The sequence below is a fragment of the Perca fluviatilis genome, chromosome 16 (genome assembly GCF_010015445.1).
Source record: "Perca fluviatilis chromosome 16, GENO_Pfluv_1.0, whole genome shotgun sequence".
NCBI lineage: Eukaryota > Metazoa > Chordata > Actinopteri > Perciformes > Percidae > Perca > Perca fluviatilis.
In genome coordinates, this window is record NC_053127.1 from 13174135 (window position 1) to 13191787 (window position 17653).

Consider the following 17653-nt stretch of genomic DNA (forward strand, 5'->3'; position numbering starts at 1 on the left):
AATGAAACAACATATTAGATCATTAAAAACACTATTACACTATTCTTACCACATTTCTAGTTTCTACAAGCTCACTTGTAACCATAGCAACCAAATGACTTCTTCACATTAGAGATGGTCCCCTCTACTGCCCAGGTATAGAAATCATGCCTTTTCCATAACAAAGAGTGCCTTTCTCGACTTAATACTTTTACATCCCCGTGATAATGTTTTTTTTTTCTCCTGATCTGCTTTTAAAAATCAGCTCAGAAAAGTTGTATGGAGAATGGATGAAGAGGAAAAAAAGATGAGGAGTCAGAAGAGAAGTACTTACGTAATTGTCTCTGGCAGACCAGGTCGGGTAGAGCTGCATGTGGAGTTGTCTCTCTTTCCTCGCCAACTCGTAGTACTTGGCCTGTTCCTCCCGGGTCAGTGCATGCCACTGGACACACGGACACACAAAAACAAGAGAGAAACTGTTAAGTGTCTTGATCTAATTATCACAAATTAGGTACTTCACGATACTGTGTACTGTGTACTGTACAGTCTTTGGTGGGTGTGGCTCCTGTTTTGCTGAATCAACCCCTAAATGAAAAGTCATCATGCTAAAAACAAGGCTTGGCACTGATTGATTGTTTGATTATCATCCTTGATATAGGCAGACGTTATAAATTATTGTCTTTTAATCAGGGCCTTACTAGGCACATGTTAACTTGTTTTTTTATTTCTTCACACTTGTTTTATTATATTTTCCTTTTTTAATATTTAAATTCTGGAGCCATTAGAGAGGATAGAAAGCCATAGAAAAAAGGTGAAAACATAAATGTATCCTAAATCTAAAGCTATGAACACTGTACTTTTTGGCCTTCTGATTGAAAGTTTTTATCACCATCATTATAATAACTATTTGTTTACTATGAAATAGTAAAAATAAATAAATAATATGATATACTCCATGAGATATAAAGTTAAAGCCAGTTTTAAAAAGTGCGTTTTAAGCCGACATTTCAAAGAAAATACCAAAGTAGCAGTGCAGATTCTAATCAGTAATTTGTTCCACCGTTCAGGTGCCATGACAGCAAGGTGACGGTTGCAAATCTAAACTTCTCACAGTTCCTAAGTGGACGATACGGCATGATCTGCATCTGAACTGTACGAATGCTTTAACATACTTCACTTTCTTATCACTCCTCAGGATCCCAGTACCACCAGTCAGTGTTGTTATAATCTCAGTAGCAGTATGTGAGGGGAAAGGAGTTCACGTTACCAAAGTCCTGTCATGTGCCTCATGTGTGAAATTACAAACTGACCTGGAAACAGGATTAGTCTGTGTTTAGTTTTGTGTGTGTGTGTGTGTTTGTGTGTGTGAATCCCTCACCCGTCGTCCCAGAATCTGGTTGATGGCGGCGCTCTCCTTTAATGTGCACTCTGCGATGACCTTCGCCCTCATCTCCTTCATGTAGAGCATGAAGGCGTTCAGGGGTTTCTTGATGACCGGCTTCTTGGGCTCCTTCTCCCGCTTGGCTTCCATATGCGGCTTCCTGAGGGGGGAGAGGGAGAGAGTGGCAGGAAGAGGAGGAGGAGGAGTAAGAGGAGGAGGAGTAGGAGGAGGGGGGTAAGGATGGATAAAGGAATTTAAGCAAAGATGGAGAGAGAATCAGAGCCTGTTTTTTTCTCTTTAAGTTTGTCAATTTGTGTATACAAGGATTTAGACTTTGTGAGTTGCTGATATAAAATATGTTACATGAAATGCAACAGACATACTGTACACAATACAAATTTAAAGCAAAGGTTTGATATTCTAAGAAATACTCATATTCACTTTCTTTTTGATGGTTAGTTCAGATGATTGGTAGCACTCTCATGTCTGTGTGTTACATATGAAACAAAGCCAGGAGAAGAGATATAATGTGTTAATTAGTGAGCTTTAGAGATGCTGGTAGGTGGATTGGACAGAGCTTGGCTAGCAGTCCACCCCCCCCCCCGTTTCCAGTCTTTGTGCCAAGCTAAGCGTCTCCTGGCTGTAGCTTCATATCTAATGAACAGAGTGATATCGTTCGGCTCATTTAACTCTTGGCAAGAAAGCAAATACGCATATTTCCCAAAATGTCAAACTATTCCTTTAGGGGAAAATGTATGTCCCCTACAGAATTCCAAATTTTTTGCACAATTTTAATTCCTATAAATGTCCTAATATATCCAATAACTGAAATTGTTTCTTTCCACCCCATCTAGTCAACAATTAAAATCTCAGACAATACTTGCGTTCATCGGCATGAAAACAGTAACATGAACTGTGAGTCAGATAAAGATTGAAATATATTAAATACTGCAACAAAATAGTATTCCAGTCTCAAATTATGGTAAAATGCTGCAAGCAAAATGCATTAAGAGTAGTGATAAACAGAGCATAAATTAGTACAAAAATATACAAACTAAAAAGCTAGAGGAAAATTAAGAGAGGAGGATATGATGAACGGTGATGAATAGAGGAGTGTGACAGAGAAAGGGGAACACTGAGGAAAACAAAGCAGGCGTGGTATGAAGTGCAGGCAATACTTACACATACATGCCCCTGTCATACTGATCGTGCTCTTGTTTTCCTGTAGGGGGCACTATGGCTGGGTGGGGGATCCCTGTAGGATGCATGCCTGATGGGCCTAGCATCAGAGAGTGAGGGAACCTGGTGGAGGTGAAAGAGAAAGGTGGAGGAAGAGATAGATGGACGAGAGACAGAGTGACATAAATAAGGTTTGGTTAGTCCAGAGAAATGCTTTGGGTCAGGGGCAGAGAGGACGGTGAGCAACATAGCAAGAGCGTCAGTTTTGGTAAGCAATGAGCTTGAAAGCGTGAAAAGGTTGATCATTTAGGTGCCAAATTTCATTTGCTGAACATAGGATTCCTGCTGTGTGAACAGATATGTTGATTGACTGAAATTGAAACTCTTTAAAAAGCAAAAAAAAAAACAACAACCAACAACTGGTGGATGGTGTTGATGTTGAGCACAGCTGTGTGGTTTGGTTCTTTAAATTTATTCAGCAAAGATGGAAGCATTTGTCACCACTAGAGGGCGGCCTAGCATTAGAGAGTGAGAGGTTGGGAGACAAGGAACATACTCCTTCACATCTCAAATGTCTTCTTGTTCGTAAGTGCACAGACTGAATTCCGACCCCATACACATCTTACAATAGTCCATTAATATTTTCACCATCCAAATCATATTGTTTGTTTTTAACCTGCATGCAGTAACTGCTGGGGTTTACTGCACCTGACAAATTCAGTTCTAGCAGCAGAAATATATAAATAACAAGATGCATAAAAAAGACTGTTTACTGCTCAGAAATAGTGAATTCAGAAGATACATTTCCCCTCTGAGTTGTGGTGTGACATTGATGATTAATGATTGACCAATTTAAAAAAAAATGTAATTATTAAATTTATACTGGCTTTTAGTTTGTGTGACAAGAGGTGGTTTTGGTGGCTGTGGGTCCGAGGCCTTGTGTACGAGACCCAGCAGACAACCTGACGAAATGGGAAAAGCGCTGTGGCGAGAAGACTCAGTCTGCTGCAAGCACGTCTTACAAGATCGTTCAGGATCAAATGTGTCAAGTTAGAGTCGCAGCTTAAGCAAATGCACACACAAAAAAAAAAACATCCAGCAAATACATTGTAGCTCTGTCAAACTCACAGTGGGGACACAAGGCTTTGCAGTCTTATTTTTTTTTTATGGTTCCTGTGCGTGTCCTTGAAAAACAAAAATGCCTGCAGCATGGGACGGCATAACAGGATCTCACACAACATTTGCTTAAAAAAAAAAATGCAATAGCAAGAAAAAAGCAGTTAATGTTCTGATGGTACTTAATAGTGTGCGTTTCTGTGTGTGTGCGTGAGAGTGAGAGTGTGTGTGTGTGTGTGTGTGTGTGTGCGCGCGCGTGCATGTCAGCTGTTTGTATTCTGCAGCAGCGACTAGCTTGGCTCAGCTCAGTTTGCCTCGACTGGACTCGTCCTGTTTACAGCACACTGGCTCCAATAGGACTTTTACAGCAGTTGCCCAATGAAAGCTGACAGGAGATGAACATGGCGAATGGAAAACTCCTGCTCAGGCATTTTTTATGTGCTGTAAACAGGAGTTTATGATGCAGAGCAATGCTTGTTGTTTTTCCTATTACTTTCTTGGCTCGGTCTGGCTTGGTCCGACCAGCAGGCTACGATACCTGGAGTAGGAGGCGGCGCTGGAGAGGTTGGAGGAGTAGGGCTGCCTGAATCCACAGGGGGACAGGGCAGGATAGACTGGCTGGCTCTGCCTGCCACGGCACAGCAGAGGGGGAGAGACAGCAACAGTTGATGCCTTTTAGCTTTACAGGTAAAGCTTTACTGTGATACAGAGGCATTGTTTTAGGGAATTTTACACGTGCATATTGTCGTGCAATTCATCATCTTTGTTTGCATTTTGAAAAAAATTCTTAGGATTCTTAGAAAGCTGGACTGGTTCAATTTCTCTACATTTCGGTCTTATTTTTTTGGCCTGTAATTTATATTCTATTCCTTATAATTTATATAAATTGTTTGTCTTGCTGTGAGTTTTAGGAGAGACCTTTGGACAAGCCTTCAGCTTCCCACCTCTCCCGTACAGTTCTTTTGATGTATATGCATATAAACTTGTGTATATGTGTAAGTGTTTGAATGTGTGGGTGTATTTCTCTTTTAAAATGCTACATTTGTAATATGCAAACAAATAATAAAAAAAAAATACTTTAGTAAATAAAAAAAATCTCATTGTTCAATAAAGTTCAAGTTATGTATTATATGCATAACAATTACAAAAAAATGACAATGACAATCTTAAGTCTCAGGCTCCCTCCAACAATACTAATTAAATATGTATAAAAAAAAGAAAGAAAATGAAGATCACACAAGTAAAAACACGAGAGATAAATAATAAACAATCAAGTAAAATCTTGGGGTTTAATGCTTCTTTGCATCTATGGTAAGTATCCATCGTAGAAGCTCTTGTGGTGCACGGTGATCCCCCCCCTGGAGAGTCTGGATCAGCACTGTTGACAGCGGTGTGTCAATACTTGGCTTACCGGGAACAGAAACACACACACTCACACACCACGGGAGGTCGAGGGTGGGGATTGGATGTAAGCAAGAGCCTTTGATATGTAGAAAACCACATTTCTACCTCCTGAGAGCCCATCCCCAACCATCCCCCCCACCTTCAACTGATTCATTCTTATGTTTCAACATATGCACACACACGCACTCCAATCCACATCTAGCATTTAAACCACCTTTACAATCATCGTTATCACCACACACACACACACACACACACACACACACACACACACACACACACACACACACACACACACACACACACACACACACACACACACACACACACACACACACACACACACACACGTCCTCTCTCATCCTAACTGGTCACACACTACAACACAGGTCACGTGTTGCTCAGATAAAGATAAATCAGTTAGTTCAAACTAACTAGATCTACATCTAACTACACACATCAAACAGCAGCTCCTGAGTGATGCTGATGCCACACTTAAACAGAAACATACCTCCCATGTGACAAGCATGGCTGGACAGAGGTATGCTGGGAATGAAATGAAAAACTAGGCGACCTGCTCCATTGTGCCGGCTGCTTCGCCTTGTGCATTTTCTTTGTTACCCTTTGACTACAAGTGACAAAGTAATTACATCCCTACAAACTGATTTTTTGATTCAGTCAAAAGGTAATGACTTTGAAAATGTCCGTGAATGACTGCAGAGGGGAATCGTTTTCATGCTTACAGTAACTATTTGATTTGACACTAAAGGCCTCAAAAAGACCTCTGACTGCTCTCCTGCTCTACAATTTCACTGCCTTGAAGTACAAAAATATCATAAAATGTGAAATAAAATAAAGCCATAACATTCTGGATTTATTTCCTTACTTTCTGGCTGTTACTCGTCATTTTAGTCACACCTGATCTTCAACTTCACACGTACTTGTAATATCCAGAGTTTGAACTTCTCTCTGTAGCTCTCTTTTTTTTTCATGTGTTACACAACTATTTCTGCCACATTTTTTTTAAAGATTTTTTTGGACATTTTTAGGCCTTTATTGACAGGACAGCTGAAGACATTAAAGGGGAGAGAGGGGGAAATGACATGCAGCAAAGGGCCGCAGGTTGGAGTCGAACCCGGGCCCGCTGCGTTGCGGAGTAAACCTCTATATATGGGCGAAAATACATGCCGGTATCCCCACATTTAAACGCTAACGTGTCTCCCCCCTTTCTATGACGGCCAGCTTTTCACCCCCTTTTGCCTTTCTACGAGGTCGAACAACACGTTGTACAAACTAGCTCTTTCCGAGCATAATCCGACCTTTACAGGCCGTCATCGTTCCTTAAACGTGGGGGCTGTGCTTCACTCTCACTCTGCTTTGGTTGATAGAAGTTAAAGAGGCTTTATAACATCCCATTCAGCTCTTGATTCACACTGTATTTAATAATGCAACATGTTTGTGAGACTCTTGCTCCCACCACAGCGGTCGCCACTGCAATGCTGCATCTTTACAAACAACAAAACACATCTCAAATAATTCCTGACCCCCTCCTGGTCCAAGGCAAGTAACACACCAGCCAACAGGCCCGGGGGACCTGTGGAGGTGGCCATGGAAGGGCAAGAGGGGGGAGACCAGGCAAATAGTGAAAACAACAGTAAACAACAGTTTGACATTTAACCACTCATTCTCTATGTTCTACCCTCCTCCTCCTCCTCCTCCCTCCTCCTCCTCCTCCTCCTCCTCCTCCTCCTCCTCCTTCAACAAAGAAGCACACTACAAGGGGCCAAAACAAGCAGATAATCTGGGTTAAAGGAGATTAGCTGTTAATATTTGCGAAAATCCTTAGTGAAATGTCTGAAAAAGATAAAATGCCTGTAAATCACAGACTTGAGAAATGTCTGGGGACAGACATCTCGTCCTACAAAAACATGAAAAACAGACATAAACACACATGTATGTGTACAACTGCACAAACAAAGTTTTAAGCTTCCGTTCCAAATCTCCATGACATTTGATGTAAGCCTTTAACTGCTCCCGTGGGGGATTTTGTCCAGGCACAGATACTGTAGGTTGCAATAAATGGATTTGTGTTGATCCATAAATCAATGGAAGACATTATAAATTCACAATCAACCAGCAAGACATCGCAAGCTCACAATCAACTCAGAATTGATGGAAACTTTAAATGAAATAACTAAATGCGGAGCAGATGTGGCCGTTGCAGACGTCCCACACAACAGAGCTTTCTATAATGCTACTGCTTTTTCCCCTATAAGGAACTATCAGGGACATCAAGACACAAGCTGAGAAACTGATACATTATTTTGGGGTATTTGCTAATTTATTTAAGGCCAGAATCTACCTAAACCTGCCAACATCTTAAGGAAGACTACAAGTTCCATATATGTGAAGGTACTGTATTTAACATGACAGCTCACTGCTGTCTCTATTTTCTCTTTTTCATTTCTTGGCAACAAAAGTTTTAAACCACATTATATTCATATATATATATATATATATATATATATATATATATATATATATATATATTATCATATTCAATGATAATTGGATTGTAGTCAGTACAAACATGCATTTGGAGGACATGCTTGTGACTACACCGATATATACTTTTATTTTTTTTAAAGATCATTTTTTGGGCTTTTCTGCCTTTAATATAACAGGACAGCTAGGTGAGATAGGGGGAAGACATGCAGAAATCGTCACAGGTCGGATTTGAATCCTGGACCTCTGCATCGAGGCATAAACCTCTTAGTATATGTATGTGCGCCTGCTCTGCCAACTGAGCCAACCCAGCCACCACCGATACATACTTTTAGTGTCTGTAACACTGTTAGCAATAGAGTTTGTTACTCAGCATGTTTTTGGTTGACATTTCTTTTAAATTTTGCAGTTGTCCACATTCCTTTTGTCTTGACAAGAGGCCACAAGTTGAAGTAAGAGTCCTAAACACAGAGGATCAAAGGTGGTTTCTATGCCAACAGGGCCTTGGGTTAGCTACTCTGACACCAGGTGAGACAATGATGTATGTGAGCCAGGTCAGAGTGTGTATGTGCGTGTGTATGTAATGCTGGGGAGATGATGATGATGATGATAATAATAATGATGATGATGGTGGTGTTTGGGAAAGTAGAGGTGAGTTGTGAAAATTAGCAGAAGATGTTTTTGGGTAAAATGAATGTTTGAGGATTAGGGGTTAGATAAGATACGGATTAATGGTGCAGAAAAATCACCAGAGTTTTGCACTAAACAGCAGAAGCACGTTGGTAGGGCTGACAAATGATTGTTTTCATTATTGATTAAACTGATGATTATTTTCTAACCTATTTGATTAAATGTTTTGTCACAAAAATATCAGAAAATAGTGAGATATGTATGTCACAATTTTCAAAGTGCAAGTTCACATATTTGAATTTCCTTGTTTTATCTGACCAACAATCCAAAATGCAAAGATGTTTAGTTTATTGTCACAGAAGGCTAACAAAAAAAAAAAAATCAGGAAAATCTTGGCTGGAGTTGCCAATTAATTTTATCAGCTAATCAACTAATTGACTAAAAGAATCAATTCTCAGTTCTCATCATTTAAAGAACAGACCTAGTGTATTCCTTTAATGTTGGGGAAAGATTGTGAGTTACACAGTAACGAGGTCATCACAAGTACACACAGGACTGAGTGAGTCACAGTATGTACAGATGTGTGTGTGTGTGTGTGTGTGAGAGACACTCACCAGCCCATGGAGGGAGTGATCTGGCTGACGCCGCCTGGAGGGAGGGAGTAATACCCCGAGAGGTCCTGGGACTGGTGCCTGTGAACGCCTGGAGGACACACACACACACACACACACACACACACACACACACACACACACACACACACACACACACACACACACACACACACACACACACACACACACACATCACTGTATTACTCTTTTCTCTCTTGCATTTTGTCACTAAAGACCTCATAAGTACAGACACACTAAAGAAATGTTGCCATTTCCCTGTCTTTTTGTCTTTTAAACACACACATACACATGCACACACACTCATTAGGTCAGTTCAGCCCTGGCCCCAGGTCTGATGGGCTATTAGTAGTCTGGGAACCAGGTATTAAAACACAAAGATACCCTTAACACAGGTCACACACTTCTGTTCCCATCCTGTCACAGTGTGTCTCTGAGAGTGTGCATGTGTTAGTAGTGTGACATAATACTGTGTGTTGAGTGTGTGTGTCGGACCCTCCGCTGGGAGCTGATGTTGGTTTCACTGGTTTATTCTACACAAGTTAAGTTCCCACATTTTAAAAACACACACAGATAGGGGTAGACACACACCCAAACAAACCCTTTTGCATTCTTCATTTTCTACTTTTAGCAGAAATGTTTTCCAACAAAAGAAACAGACGGCTCGACTCTCTGCCCTCACACAGTAAATATCCAGTCTCTCTCTGTCTCTCTCTTTGTGCCCTTCAAAGGAAGTCATTTGTCAACAGGCAGCACCTAGCACTTAGCGCGGCCCGACTGCTAACCTGTGTTTGCAGCAGAGGAATGCTCTAGATGACTGTAATTTGGCCGCGGCTCCGGGCCTGTTTCAGGACCCCGAGCCACTATAAATCTGGACGACAGGAATGTGACTGATTCATCGAACGTTACTGATCTGCTTTCACCTTTCCTTCCTCCTCCCTTCCCCTTCTTCTCTTTTTCTCCCTAAACTACCCATACTCTTCTCCTACCCTACGCATTCTACACTTCTTATTATCTTCTAATTTACGCTCACTCACCTTTCATTTACAAACATTTTAACTCTTTCCTTCCTTCCCTCTCTCATCCTTCCCTTCATCCATTCCAAGATTGATCCATCCCCCTATACTACTTTTATGGTCACTCCCGTAACAAGATAAAACACAATCCTATGTTGTCCTGTAGACACCTCATTAGTCACATCTATCTATCTATCTATCTATCTATCTATCTATCTATCTATCTATCTATCTATCTATCTATCTATCTATCTATCTATCTATCCTGTGACAATGACAATTAGGGCTGGGTATAGGGTTGGGCATCAAGGACCGATTCCTACTTGGAATCGTTTCAAAAATTACGATTCCATCGGAATTGTTTCTTTATTGGAATCGTTTGGAGGATTTGGTTTAAAATCTGATCATGGGTTCCAAATTTAACATGTGCTTGTTTTGGTTTCCGTAGCGGCCAGGCGCTTGTTGTGTTGCAGCCATGGAGCGCAGTAAGCGGCGCTCTAGTGTGGCTTTATTTTACGTTGAAAAAGCCCGGTAAAACTGCAATCCACCATTGAATCAAAATAAAACTTTCCTCTTATTTGTGATATAAGCATGTGACCCATTTCAACTCCACCCCTCAAAGAATCGATAAGAACCGGAATCGAAAGGAAGAATTGCAATTGGAATCAGATTCGTTAAAACGATGCCCAACACTAGCTGGCTTTCGTTAAAAAAATGTCGATACCGGTACCGATCCCAATACCGTGACTTTGATATCGGTTCCTTAAGGATACTTTTTTCGATACCAATTTTATAAAACAGAAAGAAATTACATTACGGCACAAATGTTTTTATTTATTTTTCAGCTCCTACTATGTGAGCCCAGTCTCTGTGCATAACGTCGAGTTTTTCCTGCGAGTCTCTACGACGTGTGACGTTAAACAGACAATCAAAAACATTATTAGATATTGGCAGAAGCATGCTGCATGCTTATTGGCTCACTGACGCTGATGAGATTTACTCCTTAGGTATTGCAAGACGAGGCATTTTTCGATACTCGATACTTGAGAGGCAATTCGGTCGGTGCCTAAAAAGCATTGAATTCGGTACCCAGCCCTAATGACAATGTAATGAATTTATTCAAAAAGAGATAAGAGTACTAAAAGAGGGAGAAGGGACTTTTGGCTGATCCATGCTGCAACATCTTCCCATCACAGGTCTACATGTGTCATGGTTACATCATGGAGGAGTTTTCTCAACAGCATGTATCAAACTCAGACACACAAACAAGGTTCAACATATAGAGGTCTTTATCAGGGTAAATTCCGCCACTGTGAACACAGGGTTTACCCTCAGGCTGTGTTCAGACAAACAACAGCACTGTGTGACAAAACACGGACTCCTCATTTATTTCCATGAGAGCACGGCGTTGTTGATGCTGCAGCACTTCAACAATGAAGAGTTTTGAATTCTGCACCGTTTCCATTCACTCCTCTGACTGGCTTCTTCTCCGTAGCAACAGTGACTGAGGTTCATGGGTATTGTAGTACTTTTGAGCCATGCCAAACTGACAGACAAAACATGATTTCTAAGAATCAAAGTCAAAGTAAATAACGCTGGTGGCCGTGACATACACCCATGTGATCGTTACATTTTTTGAGGAGAGTCCCATGTTGAGGACATTGTTCAAAGAAATATTTGAGATGGGATTTCAGAATGGGGGAAAACACTCAACTCGAGGTAGAACGTCTTGTAGATTGTAGCAATATGCTACTTTTACAGTTCACCATGTAAGCATTAAAACAGAAAAGGTTTAGCGCCATGTTAAATAAAAAATAAAAAAAGGTGTAGTACTGCCTCAGCGATAGTATAGTATAAAAACAGCAGGGCTGTATCTTTGCCTCTGCCTTCAAACTGGACTTCAACACACAACAACATACTGTAGGCCATTTTGTTGTTTTGCCAGAGGGCTATCATCAGGCTGAATGTGCCCGTAGGCTAGTATAGATGTTTCTGTCTCTTAATAATGTAGAGGATTAAAGTGAAATGTCTTTTGATTAAATCTCAGTTGAACTCAACAGATTGCCCCATTTAACCATTTATAATAGATATTGACTGTTAGGAATACAGATGAATAACAGCATTAATAACAATGAATGCTAATGCTTCTTTTGATACCGAGATGGTGAACGTCACATCCTTTTTCGAAATCACCCATATGAAATGACTGTATCCCTAACATCTAAACAGAAATCCTAAACACAGTTTTATTCTGACTAATCTAATCTGTCAAACTTGGATGTGATGGAAACATGACGCTGGTTTCTGTAAGTCACGTTTTTGCAGACTTGTTTGTTGTTGGGAAACCTGAAGGGGAAAATTAGCTGCAGTAATGGGGCAGTTTTCTTTGGAATGCCCCTTTTAAAGCGGCCGTCTAATGACGGCTAAAGCAACTATCTCACGGTCTCCATGTCAGCGTCTCGGGAAACAACTTAAAAAGGAAACCATTTGAGTCAAATCTGACTCTGCGTGAGCTCGGCATCAGAACGTGTGCATTTTAAACCGAGACCGGAGGAGCTGAAAATAGTATTCCTGCACTGATAATGTGCTGTGGTGGTTATAACCACTGAGAGTGAAAGTGCTGCAGCATCTGAGCCTTTAAATGACTTGACAAGCAGCCGGTGTGGTGTACATAAAAGAGCCCAAGACCAGAAGAAACTTTGTAGTGTTTTGTTACAGTAAGGGCGGTAATAAGGGCTGACAAATTTTACTCAAAGTACAGGAACAGTTACTTTTGTTAAGAGCAAACATCAAAAGTCACAGTAATAGCAGAAGTCAGTTTTTACAGTGTAAAACTACAGATTATAAAAGCTATGTCTAATATGACTCCTTTAATATTTGCCCTTATTATTCCGCACATTTCATTTCCAATACAGTTTCCCTTTTTCATCGTGCAGATTTTAAGCAGAGAGTCTCACACTCTTGCCATCAGTCATCTGAAAGTAAACGTAGGGTTCTTTTTGGTTTTCTCTAATAATTAAAGAAACAAATTACTTCAGAAGGTATAGTTACTTTAATGCAATGGTAATTGGAAGAGCTACGGTCATAAGCAATGTTAAGCTTGGAAATCAAACTCAATTGAAAACTTAAACATGTTATTTTTAAACTAAACTCAAAAACAGAAATAAAAGAAAACAGAACTGCCTCAAAAGATGAGGCTGCCATTACTTTATAACAAAAAAATAAAAACAATAAATGAATTTCAAAAATGGGTCATAAATATATAGGTAAATATAAAGTCAAACATTTGAGCAAACACCTACTCAAACAGGAATAAAGAGTGCATTTATTGGGGACTATTTTCAGCTGCAGATTAATACACATTTGGTGCTCTTCTGAGTGTTTACAACAGCAGGATGGCGTGTGTGGATTTGACCCAAATTAAAACACCATTATTACTATCATTATCTGAGGCTATTAGTGGTTCCCCGCACTCAGTTTAAAACTAGAGGGGATCAATAATTCCAAGTAGTGGCTCCTAGGCTGTGGAATGTCTTGCCTCCCTCTCTGTTGTGTGGATTCTGTCGAATCTTTTAAAAAGCAATTGAAGACTCTGCTGTTCAAGCAGGCTTTTAGTTAGTTGAGTTTTTTTTTTTTTATGATTGTTTGTTATGTTTTCTATTTGTATTTTAATTTTCTTGTATTTTAATTTGTTGTATTGTATTACAATTTAATGTGAAGCACTTTGTGATTTTTAACTGTGAAAGGTGCTATACAAATAAACTTTACTTACTTACTTACTTACTTACTTACTTACTTACTTTGCTAATGAAGGAACATGTAACTCAGTGCAACGGTCTGGCTCCCTGATGTGTTTTTAGTAGTTTTTGGACAACAAAATGGACAATGAAGCCATAGCACAGAGGAATAAGCTATATCAGGTTTTACATATACAATACTTGTAAGTAGAAGGTTTTGGTCCTTTCATGGATTTGTTGACGATAAGAAAAATATAGAATTATCGCCAGTCTTATTCTTTAAATAGTACTTTAAAAAAACGCAAAGAAATGCAGTGACAATCCAAAGTTCTGCTCAGGTAACTGCAACTAGTTACTTCACACTACTGCACACACTTACAGTAATATCTTAAGCCCGTACTCTACAGTAAGTGTTAATCTGTGCTCATCTTGCACATAAAAGTGTGACCGCGAGCAGACATGTTTCATTTCTGCTTTTTCTTTTTACACTCTATTGTCCGAGCCAACAGTCATATCTGAGAAACAGTCAAAGCAATGTGACGGTGCTGGATCGACTGGGAACAGCTACTTTTATAATCACATGCTAAATATTGTGTTATGGTTGACTGAAGTGACTGGACTGAACAGCTGGGTCACACAATGTCAAACACAAACCGGCAGGAAAAGTCTCAGATCAAATTAAATGTAACTCAAATGTAAACCTAGTTTGGTAAATCTAAGATATACATTTTAAACAATAAAAAAGTAACCTATTGTGTTTGGTTAACAACTATTGAGATGGAAAAAATGCAAAAACAGAAACATTTAAAAATGAAATCTAAAATACATACATTTATAAAGTTCTAGCACACTTTAATCCTCTAGACCTCTAGAGATTTAGATCCGACCCATATATCAATTTGGGTTCACAATACATTTTGGCCCACCTATAGTTGTGCGCCAAACCAAAAACACAAGAAAGTGTTTTTTAAACTGCAATTACGTGACATTCAAAGCAGAATATGGCAGATTTGCCGACTCTGAGACTCAGAAATTCCCCGAGAAAAAACTCTTTTGATGACTTTTGTAGGGCTTCGTGTCAACAAAAAGCGTACAAAAATGTCGGGAAAAGCAACAAATTTACAAAAAGGTGACAAATGTCTGAGAAAGCCACAAAAACATCAGAACAAAAACAACAAAAATGAGGAAAAAAGCTATAAAAATGTAAAAAAAAAAAAAGAAGTGACATGCAGTAACAAAAGCACGTCAATAAACTCTACATGTCCGGCCCTTGGTGTGATTCTCCTTTTCCAGTGTGGCCCTCTGGGAAAATGAGTTTGACACCCCTGCTCCAGACCAAGTCAAATTTTTTTTGCTGTTCTATGAAAAGGTAATTCTCCAATCCACTTTTTCCACTCTGCTGTCAGATATAACAGTGATATCAGAGTGAGATTTTAATTTGCTGTGATCTAACAAGTGTACTTACATGAGAACACATAAACAGACAGATTTTTAACAAGCTCTCTGGTTACCATGGAAACTGGCATCCTTGCATTCCTGTCATTGTAAGTCTCTTGCCATATCGATGTGAGGTGATGAGCTAAAGCAGCGGGGCTCAGGTGTGACAGTTTGCACCTTCACTGTCATGTTTTGAAACAGCAGTGCTGCTAAATTTAGAACCTCAATTATGAAAATATTTATTTTTACCAAACTTTCTGCAACAACGTTTTGGCTTACTATGTTGTTTCTGATGCCTGAATTGGTGAAACTGATCCGCCATAGATCGCTCTGTACTTCAACAGCCAATTTTAGGTGACAGAAGATATTTTATAACATAAATAAAGGGGGATATTGCAATATACATACTGTATGTTAGCGCACTGGCATTAGACACTAGGGCTGGGTATTGTTTAAAAAATTACACCAATACCTCTAAAGTGATACCGATACCAATAGAGTATTTTATTTGAAATAATCCTTCCACATTTTATGCATTTATTGCAGGTATCGTTTGACTGGAAAAGTTTTGATACTAGTTGGTACTGGGTTTTTTCCTTTTTTAAGGTCTATACCTTAAAAAAGAATCAAGTTCTGATACCCAGTCCTATTTATTTATTTTTTACTTTCACTATTAAGGGAAAGTTTAGGGGTTTATAAAAGTTAAACTCTACGAAAGGTCACTCAGTAACTTTTTTTAGGCAGCAGTGAAGACAGACAGTGGGCGCTGATGGAAACAACACAGGAAGTAAACTGTTCAGTGAGAATAAAGCAAGAGCTGTGAGTTCAACTCTCAACAAAGGAGGTTAAAGAAAGAGAGGTGTCAACTTTGAGCTGAAATATAACAAAAGACTTTCCTTGTTCACAAACAATGCATGATTATTATAGTAAGCGCCTGTCATCTACAATGAGCTGAGTTCACAGGAACATCCTACTGGCTGCCAACATGACGACAACATGATGCCTCTGAAGAGTAACAGGAGTTAAAAGATGAATTGTTATACTGATGCGCAACCCTCGTATTTTATCATCTGTGTGGCGATTTAGAAAGAGGGACACAAAAAGCCACAAAAAAAGATTAAAGAAAAAAGGAAGGCAACTGGTGATCACATCTCTGATTTTCCTTCAACCTTTACATGCAAGTCATGCATGAGAGGTATAATTATAGGCCTGGAGATAGGGTGCGAGAAAGAAAGAGCTCAGAAATTACAAGAGCTCAAATGATTACAGGAGATATATAAAGGTGAAGCCTGAGGAAATGTAGAACTATAATTTGACAATTGTTCACAGACAATAAACAATCAAAACAGTTTCAGCTCAAAATATTTCTATCTATTAAAAAAAAACATTACTTACATTGTTGTAGCAGTGGAGCAGAAATCACCACAGCAATTACCTCTATCATATCATATCACACCAACTATGAGTGTGAAGAAGTGATTAAATGGTGACAGCACCGAGAGAGGCATTGGGATGCTATTTTAAATGGGCAAGAGCCTTAACATGATGAGAGTATGCACAGATTCTATAATGCTGACCCCACTGCATGCTTCTTGTACAAACATACATGGTGGAGTGCTAAAATTAAAAAGGGAAAACATGACTGTTTGGCAGGGAAGCACTGAAATTACACATTTGTTAATCTAAATAAACGCACGTTTTATACTGGGTGGCGTAAACCTGCACTGATTTACAATGTGCACATACTCCTCTTCAATTGTGGTAAACATGGCATATTGCAGCCAAACAGACTGAACACAGGCTGCTTTTAAATGACCAAGACCAAAAAAAAAGGGTGTTTACCAAGGTACATAAATGTCACACCTGCGTTCATATTACCATTGGATAGCCTCACAGAAATCATTAATCAGGCTTTTGAATGCCTCATCTGAGTGTTTGGCCTTTGCCTATTCTCAGACTTTTTCCCCTGCTGGCCACTGTATGCTCTCTTCAACCTTGGAACAATCAAATTAAAGCAAAAGCATGACTGTATCAAATAGGCCCCTGACAGACTGCTCTCTATTAGAACAGTAGCATCTAAACTAGTGATTCCAAACCAAAGATTAACCAGTGGAGTTACGAGATGATTAACAGCAGAAAAAAGCAAGAACAATACCATTTCTGCTTACAAAATCCTCCCTTATTTCTCTGACTATTCTCAAATGTTTGCTCTTTTCTTGTGAATACATGGATCGTTTCATTTTTTAGAACTCAAAAGATTATTCAAATATAGAAATAGACAAAAGGACAATCTGTCTTTGGTTGAACTGGTCACAACTTGCAGACACATGCATCCACTGACGAGGCAAGTTGACCGTTGATGGGTCACGAGCCAAAAGCTTTGGGAAGTGGTGTTCTAAACTTGCTAAAACCGGTTACTATTTCTATGAAATGTCACATATTTGAATTATAAGAAAGGTGGGCCAAAACATCAGCTTTTCAGTTATACAGTACACTACATCTCTAAAACATCTGGAAAATCACATAACACTGCTTGTTTTTTCATGCTTTCCAGTGCTCACAAACCTCAGATCAGCTTTCATCCCACTTCTCATCATACTTTAGCTTTAATCTTCTGACTTTCTGCCAAAAAATATA

The 17653-nt window shown here is 39.4% G+C and overlaps 1 protein-coding gene across 10 annotated transcripts in view; it reads right to left on the reverse strand.

Moving 5' to 3' along the window:
- Positions 1-17653, reverse strand: part of tcf7 (transcription factor 7) — a 75613-nt gene that overhangs the window by 9632 nt on the left and 48328 nt on the right. For 6 of the 10 annotated variants that reach the window (XM_039777202.1, XM_039777205.1, XM_039777201.1 and 3 more), the window contains exons 5-9: positions 8809-8896; positions 4149-4283; positions 2543-2662; positions 1358-1520; positions 314-421 (exon numbers count right to left, since the gene is read on the reverse strand). In XM_039777202.1, coding sequence (XP_039633136.1) covers positions 314-421; positions 1358-1520; positions 2543-2662; positions 4149-4283; positions 8809-8896 — 614 coding nt within the window. The remainder of the gene's footprint in view (positions 1-313; positions 422-1357; positions 1521-2542; positions 2663-4148; positions 4284-8808; positions 8897-17653) is intronic. The other 4 variants (XM_039777206.1, XM_039777203.1, XM_039777207.1 and 1 more) reach the window with 2 other exon arrangements.